Source organism: Brachycentrus maculatus, unplaced genomic scaffold (genome assembly GCF_059751285.1).
Source record: "Brachycentrus maculatus isolate JH-2025_06_01 unplaced genomic scaffold, ASM5975128v1 h1tg000011l, whole genome shotgun sequence".
NCBI lineage: Eukaryota > Metazoa > Arthropoda > Insecta > Trichoptera > Brachycentridae > Brachycentrus > Brachycentrus maculatus.
Window position 1 is genome coordinate 185,641 of NW_028280765.1, and position 21,860 is coordinate 207,500.

Below are 21,860 nucleotides of genomic sequence, written 5' to 3' on the forward strand. Positions count from 1 at the left end.
TGTTTTATATATCCGATTATTTACATTAGGTAATCACTGTGATTGGCCGTAAACCTCTATGCAAATATCGACCGGTGGTAAAATCATTCAACTGTATTGTTGATGTCCTTGTATATCGATTTATATCAGAATAATAGTAGTCATAATATCTCTGTATAATCTTGTATCTTGTTGTCAACTGCTGCGATATTTCATTGAATTATAAACGATTTTTTTAATGCTTCAATGGGGAAAATGTTAATAACAAACTATTACTTGTATGTTTTCTTGAGAACTTTTACGAGGTTCTTCTTAGGAGAGAACTTTTTATATTCCTACATGTTGTTATTAAGTGATCCTATTATGTTCAAACTGTCATACTCTGGAATTAATTACCTAGCAGTTATAATATTTTTTGTAATACAACTAAAACCCAGAACTGATCATATTGTCGTCGTGTAATTAATGACCAACTAACACTGCATTGGATCCTCTGGTACTGAATAAAAATGCTACTATTTTATATGGAGCTATGATTATCTTGGCTTACGATTTTTTACGTATATCTAATTTTTGTGCTTTGATCGGGCAGAAATATTATTGAAACAATAAAGGCATCTATGTCTTTTTCATAAGTATTTATCAGAATCTTTATTTGAAACAGGGAAAACCGCATCATTTTATGTATTAATTATAAATTAAACACAGATTTTTTGAGTCTACTAAGTTGTATTTTATTAACAAAAACACATAAAAATTATATTGTGACCATTGTTTCGCCTTGTTAGGGCATTAACGAATGACATTCGTTTGATAATGCCCTAACAAGGCGAAACAATTGTCACAATATAATTTTTATGTGCTTTTGTTACTAAAATACAACTTAGTAGACTCAAAAAATCTGTGTTTGATTTATAATTAATAGATAAATTAAAATGGAGTTCTACAAATTAAACGCCAAATCAATAAATAAAAACCGCATCATTTTGAAACGGTGTTTGAAAATGATGTGGAATGCATCAAAACACATGTTTTTAGAAAAACAATTGTTTAATTAATTTAAAACAAAAATAGTGCGGAATGTTTTCTTTTTCGATTGCGCTTTCCAACGGGATTCTTGATTAATAAAGTAAAGATTCGCCTCACGACTTCTGAAATTGACTATGGTATGGCTCCGGATTAATATATCGTGTATTTCCGCCTTTCCGAACTGCAGCCTTGAATCGTGAAACAATAAAACAAAGAAGCTATTCACATTCTTCGGCGTAAAGTGTAACTCTGGCCTGCCACAGCATCCATCCAAATATCACGATACTAGCGAGCACACACAGCTAGCGCGGATTGACCTGGGGAACATTGCGGAAAATGCTAACTAATCACTTCTTTTTCTTTCATTTTAAATGTGTAAGTATTTTATATTATAGTTTGTAACTAAACGACGATATAAAAATTTATATATTTTTTTTTATTTTCATATTATGTAAGGAGTTAACGACAAACTAGTTAAATTTTTGTTTTATTGTATGTATAATATATATTTATTTGTTAATTTATAAAACGTTTTGTACGGAATATATGAATACTAACGGGATTATTATTACGAAGCAAATATGTATATGCAGATTCTGCTCAGTAAAAAAGCTTCTTCATCTCACTTATAGATGTCTCTAGTGAAATTCTAGTGATTCAAGAACAATTTTTCAAAATCGGATCATATAGAAATTCCCAGAATTTGAGTAGTGTGGTTGTCATTCATGCGTAGAATTGGTGAATATTACACGTGTGTGAAGTGTAGCCTATGACGGTCGTAAGCGCCGTAAATACCCAGCCTTCCATATTCTTATTCATCTATGTTGAGGTGTCAAAAAATAATAAGACAACAAACTCATAGCAGATACTATCAAACCATATACAGCCGTTTGAAATTAGAAAGCAAATCAGGTAATGAATTGAATGTATATATATATATATATAAATATATCTTGTTCTTACAATTTAATGCTGATAATTTTATAAGTGTATTATTTTAAATCTAATAATTTTTCTGTGTCTGGGAGTCCGCTTCCGCTGTGAAGCGTTACTCATGAATACGGGAACCTTTTGAGGCAACACGACAAATAACGCCTTTATTATAGTTGTTAAGAGAACTCAATGGAAACTCATGGAAAACCGTAAAGGTTAAATATCTCATCTCAATCATTTGTCGCTCCGCTGGCTACATTATGATTTCGTATTCTAGATTTTTTACGATATTAAATTCGCAATAAAAAAAATCACGTAAATGTATGATTGTACCAAATATTGAATTTTAACCTTAGGGGCTATTTATTATGATATCCAATACATTGGATGTAATTGTTAACAACTGTGCAATACAGGATGTTTAGATCCTATAAAAATATGGAGAATGGCAAAATAAAAGATAGAGTTATTTTATTAAAATAGTTTTTTTTCTTCTTCTTCTTTTGTGGTGCGCTTATCATGTTAAAATAAATAATCAAAATAATTTGCGCAGACATTGTTTCTTCTTATTGATTTTGAAAAAATACAAAAAAATGGGCTTTTTTTTATACAGGGCTTTTTTTTATCATGTAACGCCGTTCCACGGCGTTACATGATAAAAAAAAGCCCTGTATATTGATAATAATCAAATACTCTTTAAAATGTTAAAAAGTAGCTTATTCTGTTTCATCGACACACGTGACAAATTCATTGAGGTGCAAATTTTTTGTACCATCATGTCGACCGGTTCTCTTTGCTAGTCTGTGATTCATTCCACCCATTATTTCCTAAGAGCTGCCTTTATTAGGAGATGTCTATTGAGCCATTCGCACCTGACTCGGTACGTCGTGCACCGTACGACTCTCCATCAGCACATGGCGATATTATAAAGGCCATTTAAAATCCCCGTTATTTAGAATCGCAAGAAATAGATAATAAATTTATATCTCTGCCATTTATCTCAGGACCTTCCAATGCCCATTGTGTTTGAGCACCTAATTAGTTTCTGCTTGGAACAATGTGTTGGAACTGGATTGTGTTTACGTTTTGCGAGTGATTACTTTGTACCATATTGTAATATATTGATCGTTAGATTTAAATACATTATTTCATTGTTCTTATATTTTATTAATGGGTCTTAAATAAGTATATTTATTAGATATCATAATAATTTCTAGCATGCTGAGATCAAATATCTAACATTCACGACTTTAATTAGGAAACGGGTTGTGGTCCTGTGGTTAGAGTCGCGGACTCTAAGTCACAATTTATGGATTCGAAATCACTCTCTAACACTTGATTCCTATTTCTTTATTAACGGGCTGGCTAGGACTACATAAAAAGCATAATATTGTAAAATTAGTTTATAGTTACAAGTAATCTTGAAATAAGTTAATCTTAAAATCTTAAAATAAGGAACAAATTTTTCCCAAATTTTTTTTTAAACATACAATTTTTAGTATTTGAACTGAATGATACTATTCTGTGTAAAATGATGTATGTTTTATTTATCATTAAGTCAATAAGTAAAGTTAATTTAGATTGTTCTCGATAAAATAGGTTTATTTTTATTTAAAAAAATTGCATTATTATCCATGTATAAAAGGAGTCAAATTTTTTTTTCTTAGAATATTTAAAGCCAAAAACTAATTAGTTAATAAATAATTATATTTCCATATCTCTTGCAAACCACAAAACAGTTTGTTGTTTTTTCATTGAACTCGTATCTTAAAATTATGCAACGCCCAAAATTAATATATATTAACACCTAACTAAATTACGCTTTGCTTTTTTTTCTTTCACGATTCATGTCTGACGACTTTTACTTTCATCTCATATGATGATGTTCGTCATAATTATATATCAATTACGTATTACACATGATTGTGTCTATTCGCACATGTCTAATTAAAGCTTACATAATTTGGACTTTCGTTTCTTTTCAGAGTGATGGCGGTCGGTGAATGCATCGAGTGTGGCGCCTGCACTGTCTGCAAGTCCGTCTCTCGGACCAATCGGCATGACCAAACACTACCATGCTGATATTACAAGATAATAACACAGCCACACTTTCGTTCTCTATATTGAATGACATTTAATAGTGCATCGATACCGCAACACGAAACTTTCATAAATCATGATCGATCCTCGTGGTATTCCTTTTCACTTTTAAGAGTCCCACTAAAAGTTCTGCCTTTATTTTTACACATCACAAAGTGCCATTTTGAACGGTGTTTATTGTGCCCATTGACCAGATTGAACGGAAAAAAGATCTAATACTCGATTCGCTCGATCACTTTTTTATTTCGCTCCCAAACCATCTCGTCACTTGATTCGTTCCGGTAAATACGAATAATTCTCTCCGGCTGCGATATATAAATTACACTATTTTAAAGCGTAGAACTTCTACATAGAATCGATCTCTCGGAGCTTAAAAAACGCCGCCCGCGGAATGCAAAGAAAAATAAGTGTCAAAATATTTTACGGTTAATTATGTGTACTTGAAAAGTGTTACGTTGTTTTTTCGCGCTGAAAACGAAAATCTTTTTGAACAGTTCTTTTATAGAAAATAATGGAATTCATTGATAAACTATATCTCACCCATCTAGAAATCTAAATTTAAACTTTGTTCCTTAAAAGAGAAAAGTGTTATTCAAACATTGAGTTACAAAGTGGTTTTTATTTTAAATAAAAGTGGTGAATATACTAAGTTGTTTTTTACTTGAGTTAAAAATTGTGATCATGGCCCACAAGGTGAAGAATAACCACTATGTGGCGACCCACAGGCCAAGTACCGGCTCCGGGAACAGGAGCTCTCCTGGCTCGGGGGCCTACAACAGAGGGTACTCTACAGACGGAGAGGACTCACACAGAGCCCCCTCTGACAGAACCCTATCAGAGTACATGGTGAGTAACGTACCTCTCAGATCATGGTCTATCACTTCGTTCTTCCCAATTAACTTTTTTTCCTTTTCTCGCGATAACACATCATTCTTCAGTAATTCTTTCTCATCCAAGCGGCCAGACTATAAAATGAATTACCTCTCCTTGTAAAAAAATGCTTTCTCTCTTATAACTTTAAAGAAACGTCTGAGACATTACTATCTATCATTAGAATCCTAACTGTCCATCAAAACTCATCTTATTAATATCATTAATTCTTTAGTAAAAGAAATATGTATGAAAATATTGAGTTGCGATGCATTGACCTCCTGTGTCAGTGTTTTCATTTCCAGCTACAAATAATTCTACAAAAATGCCCTAACATGATAAATAATAAATAGATCTATACTAAAAGTCTGTGTTTATTTTCCAAATTACCAAGTGTCCAATTTCAGTTAATATGGTCCATTTTCTTTTCAGACGAGCAATGAGCGCTCAACCCCTCCGGTGGCTCCTTCTCGCAAGCATCGCGCTCTCTCCCCGGCAAGGGGGCCCCCCTCGTCACGGGGGCCGGACCCTCACCACACGGACAATGGATCAGACATATACGTGACCAGCGCCGCCTACAAACCACCCTCAGAAATCAGGTGAGCCGAAATTTTAAGCATAACGAACCGTCTCGAGGGTTTCAAAGAGAGAAAAAAGTCAGTAATGTGAATTTTCACATCACATTTATGTTACTTCCTAATGTTCATCGATGTGATTAATCGTTATTGAAGCGATTGCCATAACTGACTTATGATTTACTACGATTCATTAGAATTTTGAGGAAAGAAAATGTTATCCCCAGGTCACTGAAATGCATCAATTATAGTATATATTTCATACACACACATACATATATACAAGCTACCCACCATTATGCGAATATTATTCCTTACATCCACCTATATTGTGCTAGTTAGCCCTTATACTCGTACCAAACATATCGAATAATATGTATGTGTACGTTTATCAATACTTCTGTAAAAAAAAACTGGAATCCGTCAACGAATAAAGCAAAAACTGTATTTAGGTCTTACGTACATAATCAACATTTACCTTTTTTAAATATAATTTTATTTTGCAATATCTTTTTTTTCGATTAAAATTCCTTGAACTTTTAAAAAATAATGAAGTCAAGGAAATGCGTTAAAATTATGGAATGTATTTTTCTTACTGAATAAAATTGGATTTCCAACAAAAATTTAAAAGCTTCCTTTTTCTTGTACAACATGCATATCAAAAATCAGCATTTAGCAAAAATTTGCCAAAAACTATTCTAGCGTAGCTCGCATTTTGTTAATCTAATTTGCATACTAGATCTTGATTGGATGATTCTTTAAAATACATTTAATAATATATTTTTAGATTTCGGATAATATTTTGTATTAATTATACATAAATATTTTACAATTAAACTATTATTCTTGCATGTTAATTTACTGCCGACGATTTTTTTTTAATCAGTGAATTCGTTTACAGTTACATCGCTAGAATTAATTACAATGTATCTAATATTTTCAGCTTAAAAATATCTCCATTAAAGAGCATTAACTTTTTACATATATTTTTTTCAGTGAATTCGATACCGTTCTCACAAATTTGACCTGCTAAAGTTAAAAGCATTTTAATCTCTCGACTACTAAATTAATTCACCTCAGCGAGCAACGTATAGTACGGAGCTGGGCATCGGCGTATTATCACTTTTTAGTAGTAAATTATAATGTTTAAAAATAAGGAAATTGGAAAAAATGTATTATGAATTCAGGATGATTTTACGGATTAGTAAACGCTATGTACCAGATATTAATTTCCGCCAAGATACTATCATAATGACTTCAGATGTGACGTCATTGCAATTTAAGAGTTTATCTCGTGTAGGCATAATTTAGACTCGATACTATTCTTCTTCTCGGGTAGATTGCTATCCCTGTTCTAAGTATTTGGTACTCGGAGCGAGATTTTTTTATGATTTTTTGCACTTATTTAACGACATTGGTACAAACATTGAGTAAATAAGTGTTGAGATATCAACAAAAAAAAACATTTTTACTTATACAGACACGTTCCTCATTAAAAATGATTTAATAGTCTTTTTACTTCTGTATCAAGCTGTATTTGTTTGTAATGACGTTATTTTAAATTTCTTGAATTAATAATATCTTTGCTACCGGATACTGTCCGCTGGCCTTCAATTGCCCATCACTACTTTATATGTACATAGATAATAGAGTTCAATACTCAACATTCCAAGCAAAAAATACGATATTAGTAATTACTAACGGAAACGTAGTCATTTGATGAAAGTATTCAATAATAATTTAAGTGCAGCTTTGTTGCATGAATCGTCAAGTATGTAACTTATAAATGTCTTGCTTGACTTGTTTGTGTGGCTTTATTCTCTGATTATCTATTCAGACATCAAATAATAAATCGACTGTTAAAAGAGCTACCAAAATTATTGGAAGTACCGACCCAATCAATAAATTGGTATATAATTGCGTGAGCAAATGGGTCATAAAGTTTTTTCAAATCGGTCTTAAAAATATGACGGTATGTAAGTCGGCAAATTTACATACATAAATTTCTTTGTGGTCAAGTGTAATGAAAATTGCGATCGTTGTGCAATTATTTTATTTATCAATTTACTAGTTTTTGCTCACGGTCTTAACTTTAGTGGGTTAGTGTCATTCATCAATGTTTTTTTGTAGCGAAATAACAGAAGTAATCTCCACTTTCAACATGCTGAAGTTTTTTAGCAAATTTAAATTTTTCAGAGATATTCTCAGATTTTCTCTAAAATTAAATTCATACCGATTACAATAACCTATATCTAATGACGAAAAACGTACTTAGAAGTCTGATTAGAATTACTGTTTAATAAAAGACATAAATCTTGAAGCTTAACTCATGACGCTTTTTTTCAGTTTACGGGATCCATATACGGTTGATTTGAGAAAGCTTTTTTTTGAGACCCTTTTTTTGGATGTATGCAAGATTCTTACCGGATTATTTGACATACTGAAAGACGCCTAAAAACGTGATTTTCTATTTTTATACAGCTTGTAGTAAAAACAGATTATTTTATTGATGACGTTTTTGGGTATGTCAAAATCTTTGTTGTGAACAATAATTTGCACCTGACTAACAAACTAACCATTGTGTCGTTTCCTCGTAGGGATAGGCAGAGAGCATAGAACGCCACACCACTCATTGCAAACATTTTTTCCACATTCATGAATCCCCTCGATTATTTCAATTCCTGAACTGATAGCTTTAATGTGTTTGACATACCTGATCATGCCAAGTTTTTCTCCGTGAACAAGGATTTGGAAACGCATCCAAAAATGCCTTTTTTACGCTCTGATTTCGCCAGTTAATTCTCTAAGTACGAGTCGTTCAGTTTTTTCGTTTAATTATAATTGCATTGAGAGAAATAGTCCGTTCTCACTGCACGATTTTTCTGCGTGTGTAATGCTCCGTACACAGTGTTGCGGAAATCTCTCCTAAGAATGTGATTGTTTCCAAACCACGCTGTGGAAATGTTTTGAGAAAACACCACTCCGCGATTGGCTACACCTAAATAGGTTACACGCTCCACGCTTGAACCTGTATTCCGAATCTTACCTTACCTTACTCGAGCACAATCTCAATTTGTAATACTGCTATCTAGTTTCAAGCGCAGTTTCGGCGCAACTCTAATCTCGGCTCTCCCTCGGGGAGAATGGAGAAATACCTTCTACAACCTCCTTCCAAACGCCCAACTAACCTGTACAGTAAGTCCTCTACTTACGTGATATCGACTTACGTGAATTCGTTCTTACGCAAAATTTAAAAAAAAATCTCTTTCATATTATTTTTTGACATCTCAACATATGTACATAGATGAAGAAGAATATGGAAGTCTGGGCATTTACGGGGCTCATGACCGTCATAGGCTGTTTTAAGTGATCACTTTACACACGTGTAACATTAACCAATTCTACCCATGATTGTCAACCACACTACAAATTCTTGAAAGTTCTATATGTATGATGCAATTTCAAAACATTGTGCTTGAATCACTAGAACTTCACCAGAGACATCTATTGTGAGATGAAAAAAGATTTTGTCTTTTCTCTTTGTTTACATAAACTACTGGATTGATGCGATAGTGAGAGAGAGAAAGAGAGAAACAGTTTTGGCACCCCTCCCCCCTCCCCCCCTCCTCCCCACCGCCTTTATTGTCAAGGATGTGATTAAGGACTAACTAATAATTTCACTTACTCATTCTACGATTAGAACCATTAATACATCGAATTTTCGAATTATGGATTATGTAATAAAATCAGTACTAATGCCATCTACGACAGTTACCAAAAGTATAGCAATATAAATAATAAATTAGCAGTTTCTACTTAAATGGAACTACATATTATGTATTCTCAGAAATAATTATGTATGTATCTGTTTATCTAAAAATGTTTTAGTAAACACATGCATGTAGATCTATTCTATTTTCGCGTATGTACTATATAATATCCTTTGAAATGAACGCATATCATCATCTACCCACATATCACATTTTTTTTATTTTACACGATTTTTCGACTTAAACGAAAACCCTTGGAACGAATTGATCGCGTAAGTAGAGGACTTACTGTACTTTAAACTGATTTGAATTACGAAATCAATGCACAGGTCAAAATCGTTTATTTAATGCGCAACTAGACAACCGCTCTTTGTTTTCTGTATATCATTTATCCGGCTGCTAAATTACATAGCATTACTACCATTTTAATTGCGCTTTCGAGAAGGGATAGCCCTTAATTTTGTAAAGAAATTCAGTAAGTATTTTTTGAGACACCAAACAAAACACATTCAAAGACTGTTAGATAAACCAGATGGTTGATGTCGGTAACGACGAAACCCGGTACTGTAAATAAAATATTCACAAGTATATGGAAAAAAAAACTTCATGGTTCTTATTTATTATAGTTTTCAGTACATATATATAAATTTCAGTACAAAAATTATAACATACTTTGCAAAATGGCTTTCGTTCTCATATATATTATTGATTTTAAACATGCAAAATAAGATCAAAAACAATAAACCTTACCCCTTTATTCCTTTATACATATATCTATTTCAGCAATTTTTGCTGTAAATTATTATTAATATCTGCTCTATTAATTCGAAAGACACTAATCCAGTACTCACGATCAAGATGCCTAATTCTGATCTGAATTTAGATCTAATCTCGACCGAACTCTCTTTTCCTACACGCTTTTCTTTACTTTCTTTGATCTAATAACTGTTTTCAAAACGCGAGACAATTGAATAGTAAATCTGAAAATTTCAATAAAATACAAGTATATTGTTGGAATTATATTTAATTTTGTCTCTATTCCAAACAAAAAATGCTTTTCCACTGGAAAAGTCAAAGTATTAAATTTCACCTTCAGTGACTAACCAGATGTATGCATAAGAAATGCGAGACTGCAACGATCACAAGAATAGTGTGCATTTTATGTTTACCCATTACGAAGTACCTATACCGCTCCCCATTGTTTCCGATGACATGATTATAATGGATTCTAGAGGTGTAGAAAGTAAATTGAGGAGATTTATAATATATAAGAAAACTTCCGCCACATGATTCACAGACTACTTGAAGAGCGTCGAAGAAAATTTTGTCTGAGTCAATAATGCAACAGGTTTTATTCCACCATGAACATTTTCGGTGATGATTCAGGATGCATAATTTATTATCATCTTGTATAGATCATTTAGTATATACGACAGATATTCCATATTTCCACAATGAAGGCACCCTTTTCCCATAGCCACAATCTTACATAGTAAAGGTCCCAGATTCGATTCCCTGATAGATAAACGTAAAAATTGATGTGTGTATTAACTTTTTGTGGTCCCCGAATGTCATTCGAATACAAAGACTTATCACCTTGCCTTTATGCATTATAAATGCATCTATCTAATGCAGTGGATACATCATTTGGGTGGATATAAGAAAATTTGAGGGAATCATTTCAGTATTTATTTATTCGGCATTAACTTGACTTGTGGAATGACATGCTAGTTTCGAAAACTACAGATGTTTAAATCGACAGATGCTCACAAAAGCTGAGAGTTTTTGTCAGCACCTGTCGATAAAAACATCTCTAGTTTTTTAAACTAGTCGTATGAAATGAAATAAAACTAAATTATGTAGTGGTGTTTTGTTGTTAGTGTTTAATTTTTAATAATCAAGAAGTCACCCGACTTTCTCGCACTAAACGATAAGATGAAATGTATTTTAAAGATTTTTTTATTGAAATCTCAAAAAATCTAGATATGAATAACTCTTAAGGGGAGCAAATCCAGAATTGGCGAATTATAATTTGTAAACACTTAAAATACTGTGAATAAAAAAAAACAACTATTCTCTTCATTTAACATTATATATAATGAAACAATTGTTGGTTTATGTATTTTATTTTTAAAGACTTCATAAATATATTGTAACGTAATAATTATCGCTTATTGTATACTTTTTTGCTGCATATTAAACCATTTTTCATATAAAAATGTTGCAGTCAATTAAATAATTATGAAAAGTGTATAATTAGAGTGACGCAAACTTGAAAGTTTGATTTTAGACGATTAAGCGTATAATTATTTTAATAATTTGACATGACGTCACTCATAGTTTCATCGAACGTATCTCACGTAGCATAATAGAGCAGAACAATGGCCAGAGTTTAGAAAATAATTTATGACAATGCGCGAAGGAAATGTGCCTCGTGTGCGATGAGCATATAATATTATGGGCAGTGTGTTGCAGAAACAGTGAGAAAATAGTGACTAGTAAATAGACCTCTTAGTGACACTGACATGAAAAGTCTCTGATCACGGAATTACACGCAATTTTCTACTTAATTGATATCATCACTCCTCTTTCATCAACTAGGTTTAGCATATTAGTAAACAACACTCTCCTTATTATCATTCATCATTCACTTTGTGTAATACCACTGTCATAAGTAATGAATGATAAGGAGAGTGCTACATTACAATACCACAAAGTTAACAATGCTTTTATCTAATATACGAAATATGTCAGTAAACAATTCGTATACAAATGAATAATTTCTATCTGCATCTAACGTGTGTCTCCGGGGTGTAATGGTTAGCATGTTTAACTACCGTGCCAGAAGTCCCGGATTCGATTCCCAAGGGGGGGGGGATGAAAATAAATATTAGTAATTTTACTTTCAAATATTTATATAATATTACCCTGGACTGGTCCCTGGGTCGCAAGAGTGACCATCTTGCTTTCATGGAAGTAACGATTAAGATAGCACTGCGTCAATACGATACAGTGCCCTATGCACCATTGGATTTGAATAAGGGTTTAATGATGATGATGATGCATCTAACGTGCACATGTCACTGAAATCCTAACTAACTTTCTAACGCCACTTCCCGCAGAGGTAGAAAGAAAAGATAGAATGCCACACCATTTTGGCTTTGCAAATATTCTTCGCCTCTTCCACGTTCATGGATGTCCTCATACATACCCGCCAATTATTTCGACTCCTGACCAGACTACTCTCAAGTATTTGAAATACTTGATCATGCCAAGTTTTCCTCTGCTTCTATCACATTCCTCTCATAAATTTATTTTGCCATACTTTCTTCACTCATTCGATTTACAATCTCAAACTATGTCAATTCACCTTTCTTAATTTCATCGATAATGCTAATGTCAGCTTTGCATTCTTTCCTTATATCACCATTCGAACATCCATCATATGTGTGATATGGCGCATAGTAGACACACTTGTGCAGTACCACAATTATAATTATTATGTTATAATATATATATATATATATATATATATATATATATATATATATATATATATATATATATATATATATATATATATATATATATATATTTATATTTATATTATATATATATATATATATATATATATATATATATATATATATATATATATATATATATATATATATATATATATATATATATAAATATATATATATATTTATATATATACACGAATATTTTCAGTGTACAAATCACTAATTTGTTAAGCCATATATATTTTTTTTACCAAACGGTGTTATTATTAGATTAATAGAATAACTGGTAATTTAACTTTTAACAGCTGTTAAAATATGAACCGAGTATGTTATATTTAATGTTGTATCAAAAGATGCTGCCCGTGAGTTTCAGATGATTTGTTGTGTTGTTCTTCTTAACACGATCATTAATTACACGCCTCGATTAAAGCGGACAGTTACGGCGTGTTGGATTAATTTTCTTTTGATAATGAAGCGAAATAATTTATTGTTTTTACTTCATTGTATACCTATACAATATCCTGCATTGGCCGTCTAGTACTGCGAATGTATTTCTCTCTTTGTTCGACTATTATTATTGATATTCAAAGGAGCTTTATATATATTCGTAATTATTATTTTTATTATTGTGTAATGGCGTCTTTTATGTTCAAATAACAAACTCACGGGTAACGAAATGGATGCTTTATTATTTGTTATTAAGATTGATTGAATATTTTGTTTTTATAGTGTCTTCAAATCAATATAGAAATAAAATTAATTAATGGATTAGTTGATTAGTACATTCGTCAAATTTCATTTGTTTTAGTACCTAGAAAATGACACGGTAAATTGGTAATATATTTTTTTGAATGTTTGCTGGCAGAATTACTCAAAATCATAATTATTATGTTGAGATTGTTTGGGCATTTGAATCGAATGAGTGAAGAAAAGTCAGTAAAACAAATTTATGAGGCGAATGTTGTTGGTAAAGAATCAAAGGAAGACCAAGGAAAACTTAAAAAAAGAGAGAAATACTTTTGTTTTTATTTTTACAAAAATACTACAATTTCATACTATTTCTGCGAGCCTAAACAACTCATTATTAGAAATAGTTATCAAATTGTGTTAGAATGCGTTCGAACCGAGAAACTTTGACTCAAGAGTCCGCGATAAGGGACCACAATCCGACCTAGCATGATCAAGTATTTCAAATATGTACTTGAAAGTGATACCTGTTGGTCAGTAGTAGGAACAATTGGCGGGTATGTATGAGGAGATGCATGCATGTGAAAGAAGCGAAGATTGTTTGCAAACACAGATAATTATGGCGTTTTATTCTCTCTGCCTAGCCCTGCGGAGAAGCGGTGCGATGGTTGGTTAGTTAGTTTTTTTTAATAAATAAAGTTTTTTTTAATAATTGTTTTTCTCTCTCTGGCTTAGAGTACATAGCTGCAAACTATCTTACGAATCTTAAAAAGCTAACAGTTTAGCATTTTGAACATTGACTGGAAAAAAACTTTAAATATCTAAATGGAACTGCTGATGGAATGCTGGAAACCATTACAGTTAGATGATTGAAGGCATTACAGTGTGTTTATACTTATAAACTGATGATGCATAAATGCATTAAGTGGATGGTAACCTCAGGTACATGAGCAATGTGCAGATACTGGACACATTGACAATGACTTTCTAAGGTTAGCGATGGGCGTTCGTGTCCCAATAATCGTACATTACCGACCATTATAATGCATATTGCATTTAGGTTGCACGATACACCGCATGTGCATGACTGAGTGGATATGTAAGTATCAATGCTTTTTTTCTTGCAAAAATGAATATCGTTTCATAAAGGCATTATTTTATTCAACTCCCACTCAACTTTATTTTATTAAACTTTTTTATGTTTTATATATTTATATATTATATATTATTTTATATTATTTTATAATATTATTTTATTACTTATATATTTATATTTTTATATAATATTTTATTCAACTTCAACTCAAATATTTGCTTGCACAAATAAGCATCGATTCTTTTTATTTTTTTTGTGGTAAATTTACCCCTCATGTATTAATTTAAACCATTTTTTTTTAATTTTGTGATGCCTATCACTTAAAATTTTTCCTGTCTTATTTAATTTTTTAACCTTATATGCTTACCGTTTTTAGGTAAATACCGTAATCGGCTCTCTTCTTCTTACTATTCTTGTTCTCCCCTTAATTTTCTTATCCTTTTAAATATACTTATTTTACCTTTTTGTTTGCATTTTCAAATGATTATTCTGTCAAATATCTCATAACCTCAACTAATGGAAAAATACTTCTACGTCTCAAACCCTTGTTTGCTGTCAAATTTAAAGAAAGACGGAAATTCTTTTCATCTTATATCGCTTTTGTCTTTCGCGTTTCTTTTTTCATCGAATTCAAGAATGTATTTAGCATTCATTACTACATAACCAGTGTAAAGTGTACTATCCACGAATGTTGTCCTCAATGTAACTGTCATATGCAAATGAAAAACCAAATTTGCTTGAATTTTTCAAATGACTTTGTATCTTTCTCCTGCTGTTTCCCTTGGCTTCGATGAGACGTTAAAGTGAGTGGGAGATGAGTCGGTACAATGGGAAAAGCGTAATGGATTCACGCGGTGCGTAAACAGTATAATGTTATCCCACCGCTATGTGGGTCAGTTACATAATGAGTAGTTAGCACATCGTCTGTACTGCATTAAATTAAAATGGCGAATTCATTCACCAGACAATTCTCTCACATGTGATGCAAGGTAGCTTAATTGTTGAGAAAACTCTTTTTATGTTGTAGGATATCGTTTAACTCTTTTCTTTGTTATGCCAGAAATGCGTACAAGGCGCAAACCTAAATATAAACCTAAAATCTCTCATAATTAGGCAGTAAGTTACGCGTGAATAACTATTGAGTAGTTAGTATAATACATTTTTGATATGTGGACTGCTCTGAAACTGTTAGACACTTTATGGTACAATTATATTGCATGGACATTTAAAAGATAAAAAATATTATTTTGAGTACTTCATATTAAATTTTATTTTTGTTAAAGTTTATTTTGGTATACTTTTTGGAGTAAAATGACTGATTTTTTTTTGCAAAAATCTCATTAATTTCCTCTACTGAATATTTTACGTTTTGGATTTAATATTGTTTACCTCGTATATATTGATATTTTCAACATGTTTTGAAACAATACTACTATATAATAACAGTAATTGGCAATAAAAATTACATTTATTTAAATTTTCAAGAATTAATGTACATATAATTGTGAAACAGAAAATCATAACGTTTGTCATATATTTGACATAAACCTTGTGGAATAACATGATGATTTTATTATAAATTGAAACACTTGCATAAGACCATTTTTTAGTTTAATGTAAACACCACTAGTTTCAAGAGCATATAGTTTTCGAAACTAGCCGTTTTTACATTGATGAACTCAAAGGTAATGTTATGCAAGTGCTTGATTTTTATATTTACAAAATTAAAATATTAAATGCTTTAAAAATTAATTATAATATTCCCACTAAGGTAACCGGATATTCCTTGAGTCATATTGTAAATATATCTGAATTTAGAGTTTGAATCGATGTAGGTAGGCTATTATTTAGTTAGTGGGTTCATGATATCCGGAAACAAACCATACATAACTTTACGTTTGCAAAATAATATTTTATATCAATAAATGAGAAAACGGCATTTATTTACTGTTATGAACAACAAATTTAAATATTTCCACCAGCCTTGCTCATTAATATGTATGAGTGATGAAGAGATCCTTGCACGCAGTCCCGACCGCATCTGCATAATGCCAGGATTTGAACACAAGACGCCTCCCACAGAAAGTGTCGCATAACAAATTTAATATGGGTATGGCTTTATCCAAACCCGATAAACAATGCGTAATCGTTCAGCATACCAATTCACCCAAAGCGTTCACGGTGAGTAAAATTATGTACTATATGGAACTTTAAATTAACTTGACAAAGTGCCTTTAATGTTAATGATAAATAAATAATAAAATCATGCAAAATACTCCGTAGTGGACTTATCCACCTGCGTGACTTGGACTTATTAGTTACTTTCGAACAAAAGTATTCGTTGCTGATAAAGAATTCCGCTATTAGATCAAACACATGTAGTAACATATACTATTTACGCAAAAAGTAACGAATACCAGATAAATATGAATATTCGTTACTTGTGTTTTAGAAAGTAACAGATATAAAGTAACGAGACCGTTGTATTTCAACGTTGTTACAGTTTTAATACTTTTATTTATTACACTTTATAGTAAGTGTAATAAAACCTCTGCACACAATATTACAAACAATACCAACAAGTATAAAAAATAAATGTTGTTTTCAATAATACAATAATGTATGCCATGACAATAAATTAAGAGATCGATTATTTGGCGGTTGTTGTGTTAAAAATTTACCTAATATGTTAGTAAGTGCACATTGTGTATTGTATTATTTAGGCAAATCATTTTTTATTTTATTATTTTACTTTTTTTATTATGTTATTTTAGCAAATCATAACTTTTTATGGTTACTTTTTTTCCCTGTTTTGCAACTAATGTAGCACAATTTAAGTACATTAAATGAAGACAGTTTGATAAATCACAACCAATTAAAAGTCAAATTATTTCATACGAACCTAGTACATCTTTTATATAATCAAGAAATATTGCATATGATGACATGGTGCATTACCTCATCAGCACCGTTTTCCTCAAATTGCACCTAAATGACCTCATCAATTTCTATTCAAAACCTTTTATGTAGTTTCGTCAAAATTGTTTTTTTATATAACTGATGAGTGTCTTAGATAAAGCTGAGTATTATAAACATTCTTATTGTTGTCCTCATATTATGCTGGGTACATGGAAAATATTGTACTTTTATAATTTCCCGAGTGGGATGGTTTCTGCGACGAAAGTAAATACCCTTTGTATCCTCAATATATGCAATGTGCACTCTTCGTGATTGGAGGGATTTCATGTCAAAAGTCCAATTTTCCCCATGCCTAAAGATTATTTCAGAGAGAACTTCATATACAGTAATACTTCTAATTATCCGCCAAAAATAGAGTCGACACACATATTATTTTTATAAGGGATTCAAACCACTCGTTTCCACAATACCTACAGATAAATGAGTTTATCTGTCTTTGACTAATTAGAAAGGACCTTTTACAAATTATACTACTTTACGTAGAACATCGTTTTTTTCGTTTTTTCGTAAGGAGTGGAGATGGAACTACAAAGCATTATTTATCCAGATTAGTTAATTGTTTAAAAAAAGTGTAACATTATTTTGGTTTGGTAAAAAAATATTATTTATTTCAGTAACTCCACTTCCTGAAAATATTGATTCAAAGCCGGTTCAACTCCCCAGTAATTGCATCCAACTTTAAGGGTTGAGATTAATATACATAACCGAACTCCCTCCTTAAACACTAGTAGCACACTATATTGCATTATTATAAATATTATGCTCTACATTATATTATATTATCAAACTTAATATAAGTTTGGAATATGCAAACGCTTTTTTTTTAATGTACATATGTTCTCGATGCAAAATTAACCTATCTTACAGTACTTACCTACATTGTCTATTTTAGACCCTTGACGTTTATGTCGTCAAAAGTATCCTTTTACTTAAACACGCCACACACATTAAATACCCAAAATACAATAATAGATCTTATTCGTTTTTTTATAAGTGCTATTTTTACTTGTACCCAATTGTGTACTAGACTTTAGCGGTACTCTTCTCGACATTATTTTTATGGTAATTTTGGCACATTTAGCTTGACGTTAATTCACTCCAGCATATATACTATGTTAATACTGTAAAATTGTATTTCTAGCGAAGTTTCTTAAGTTAAAGCTCACGACTGGCCTATGTACACAAAACATCATGTTCCTAGTTATATCTTATTTATTTGACAGACAGATGTTAACAAACACAATGTTTGGAATATTTTATAACGCGTGCTTAATTTTTAAATAGCGATGATTTTCGGGAAAGAGGAAAACTATTTATCTCCGCCTAGGTGTGAAGTTTGATCATTTCACCTTTCTATTCTGTTGCCTCACAGAAAACGGTGTTAAATCACATTTCAAAAAAATGACACCAAGTTTGCAGCAGAATAACCTGGCCAAATTTTATAATAAACCGTGTAATACTTTTTTAAATAAAGTTTTACAATCGTTTATTTTTTACTGGTATTAAGATAAGTAATGGTCAGCACGCTTGGCTACCTTTCTGGAGGTCCCAGGTTCGATTCCCAGGGGGGGGGGGTGTCAAATAAATATAAGTGATTTTTCCACTTAATACCCTGAAGCGGAGGGCTGATCACCTTTCTTTCATGTTCAAGATAACTCTGCCTTTATATAATGCAGAGCCCTATGCATCATAGGGGTGCAGATAAGGGTTTGAAAAAGAATGAAGAATATGAAAGTATAGGTAGTTAGATTTACAAATGATTATTATAAAGTATCATTAAAATTTACCAAATAATTCCATCTTTTCTGCCTTAATTCTTACGTTTTTGCGAAATTGAAATACATTACACTGCATAATTCTCCAAAGACACATATTAACAGTGTTAAATTAAGTACATAGTTCGAGTACAGTTATCCAACCTTGAGTGCTCTTGCCATCACTGCTATTCTCGTCTACCTCTTATTGTACCTACTATTCCTCCTCCATTTCTTACATAGCAGCAATGTCCTTCACACTCAACTCCTTCACTTATGTCATCTGTATTCCATGAAAAAATCACCTTGCTTTCATATAGTTAACCATCAAGCTTCATATGATTCAGTGTCCAATGCACCATTTTGGTGCAGATAAGGGTTATTATATTCTTATAGTTAATTAAACTTAATAGATTTACATACTTGTTCCATAAAATCTTTTATTTATTTTCATTCATCATTAACCCCTATCTGTTATACAAGTTTTTTTTTTAGTAAATAATTTATTATAAATTATATTTTATGCACGTAGCCCAGTGAGAGCACTATTACGTGCATCTATTTGTTTTCAACCATAATGTTTAAGGTTGGGCTTCCAGAAATTGTTTATTTCTTTACAAGCCGATGACGCTAATGGTCTATCCTATCTATAAATAATCGAAACCGCCCATGCAAAGTAATTCTTGCATGTGTATCCATCATCCGAGCTCGACAGAGGAATTTGACATTGGGACCCCGTCTCGGCCGCGGCCCGTGGGCGGACCGGCCCTGCTCGTGACGTAACCGTTATAATTTCGCCATTTTTATTACACTTGAGTACACTGAAACTTCATTGTGTTTATGGTAATGATTTCACATCTGCGCGCGTACTGCCGCTATTATTATCACAAAACGGTCGCGGAGTGTGTGAAATTCCGACCGGAGGAGATAAATCAAGGGACCAATTACAAAACGGTCCTGGGCGACAACTCAACTCGGTTCAAATAGAGCAATTAACAATCTAATCAAGGCCACGACTAATCGCTAATAACGACATTTATACCATTGTTATAAAATTCAATCAATCCTTTTAGTTAAGGCCAAATATACAATAAATTGCAACTTTATTTTCTTTAAGGCCTAGTATTCGTTAAATAGCAACTTTATTTTCTTTAAACCCAAAAAACATTTGACGTTATTTGATTTTTTGCTTAAAACTCCGTTTTTGTATTGAAAAAAAAATCTTCGAAATAATTATATGGTTTTGAAAAGAAAAGAGTTTTTGAAGAGTAAAGATTTGAAAATATATGTAAAAATATTTTTTCTATATTTATTCTAAAAAACAAAAAAGTATCCAATATACTCGTACATTTTTTTAAAAATCGGACGTGGAAAGACGTGTTACCTCTTCAGCAGTTGGCCGGCGAATGAATTCTGTCTTTGCGAATATCTTAATTTGAAATCGTGTTTTTTGTATTTCAATTGATAAAAATGTAGTAAAATTGCGTGTAACATGAGTAACTTCAAGTGATTTTATTTACCTGTGACAAGCAAAGGCATTTTATTTACCTGTGACAATCCTTTTAAATACATATTTTATAGGTCATTGAATCACATTAAATACGTACTTAATACTTTACCATACATTACGAGCAAGTGAATATGTTACGGTTTGGTCACCACACGAATGTGTTAAGATTTAGCGGATAGGCTGTTTTGTACATCATAATAACAGTTACCTGAACCAAGGTTTAATTTGCTCGATTACGGTCAGTTATTGTATAATTTTTAATACAAAATGTTCTTTACAAATCTGAATGGTGAAAAAGAATGATTCGTTTTACCGTGTTATGAATGTTGCGCAAGTTCGCCTAGACACAACACGGAAGTCATAGTCACATTTTGATTTAGTTTCCATTGTGTACCTATATTCACGATGATCTTAAATCATCTTCTCTTCTCTGCATTGAAGTCTAAATATTACAATACTACTAAATTTATCACCTTTCTCAGTAAAAGAAAATATATATTGTGAATCCTGAGGATATTGTAATTTCCACCACTTCCTGACAGAAATATACTAAGAGTAAACATCTTGTTTAATAAAAACGAAATATTAATTTGTTTCAAAGTCGAGTAGCGGTAAATATGAATAGTACATTGTTTGAATTAAAAAATACAGTTTCGTTTTTTTTTTAAATAATGTCTAAAAAAATACACAAATTGATTCCATCTTCCATCGGAGAGAGCTTGATTTGTTATTTTTTTTTCAATTTTTGTTTACTTCAATTTTAAAAGTGTTTTTTTTTGTATCGTAATTCTTTAGTATTATATTGTTCATATTGTTTTCATTTTACGTCATACTTTTTTTAATGATGGAAAATTGGCGGTTCATCGAAGGATATTCAAAGAATCTCAAAATAAATCAAATCATTTTTTTATGTAAAATATTTCCCCTTTGAAATTTATATATTTCACTTACAACTCCCTCCTTTATAAGCATTTCATCCTTTTTGTACCTATTTATCGAGTTCGATTCCCAGGGTGGATCAAATAAATATAAGTGATTTTACACTCTAATATTT

General features: G+C 31.6%; 1 protein-coding gene across 1 annotated transcript in view; it reads left to right on the forward strand.

The window, feature by feature from the left end:
* The window catches only part of LOC148313441 (uncharacterized), a 144,394-nt gene that overhangs the window by 102,678 nt on the left and 19,856 nt on the right, over window positions 1–21,860 (forward strand). The window contains exons 4-5 of the mRNA XM_088262074.1: window positions 3,927–4,887; window positions 5,344–5,510. Of these exons, the coding sequence (XP_088118200.1) occupies window positions 4,723–4,887; window positions 5,344–5,510 (332 nt within the window). The 5' untranslated portion in view covers window positions 3,927–4,722. The remainder of the gene's footprint in view (window positions 1–3,926; window positions 4,888–5,343; window positions 5,511–21,860) is intronic.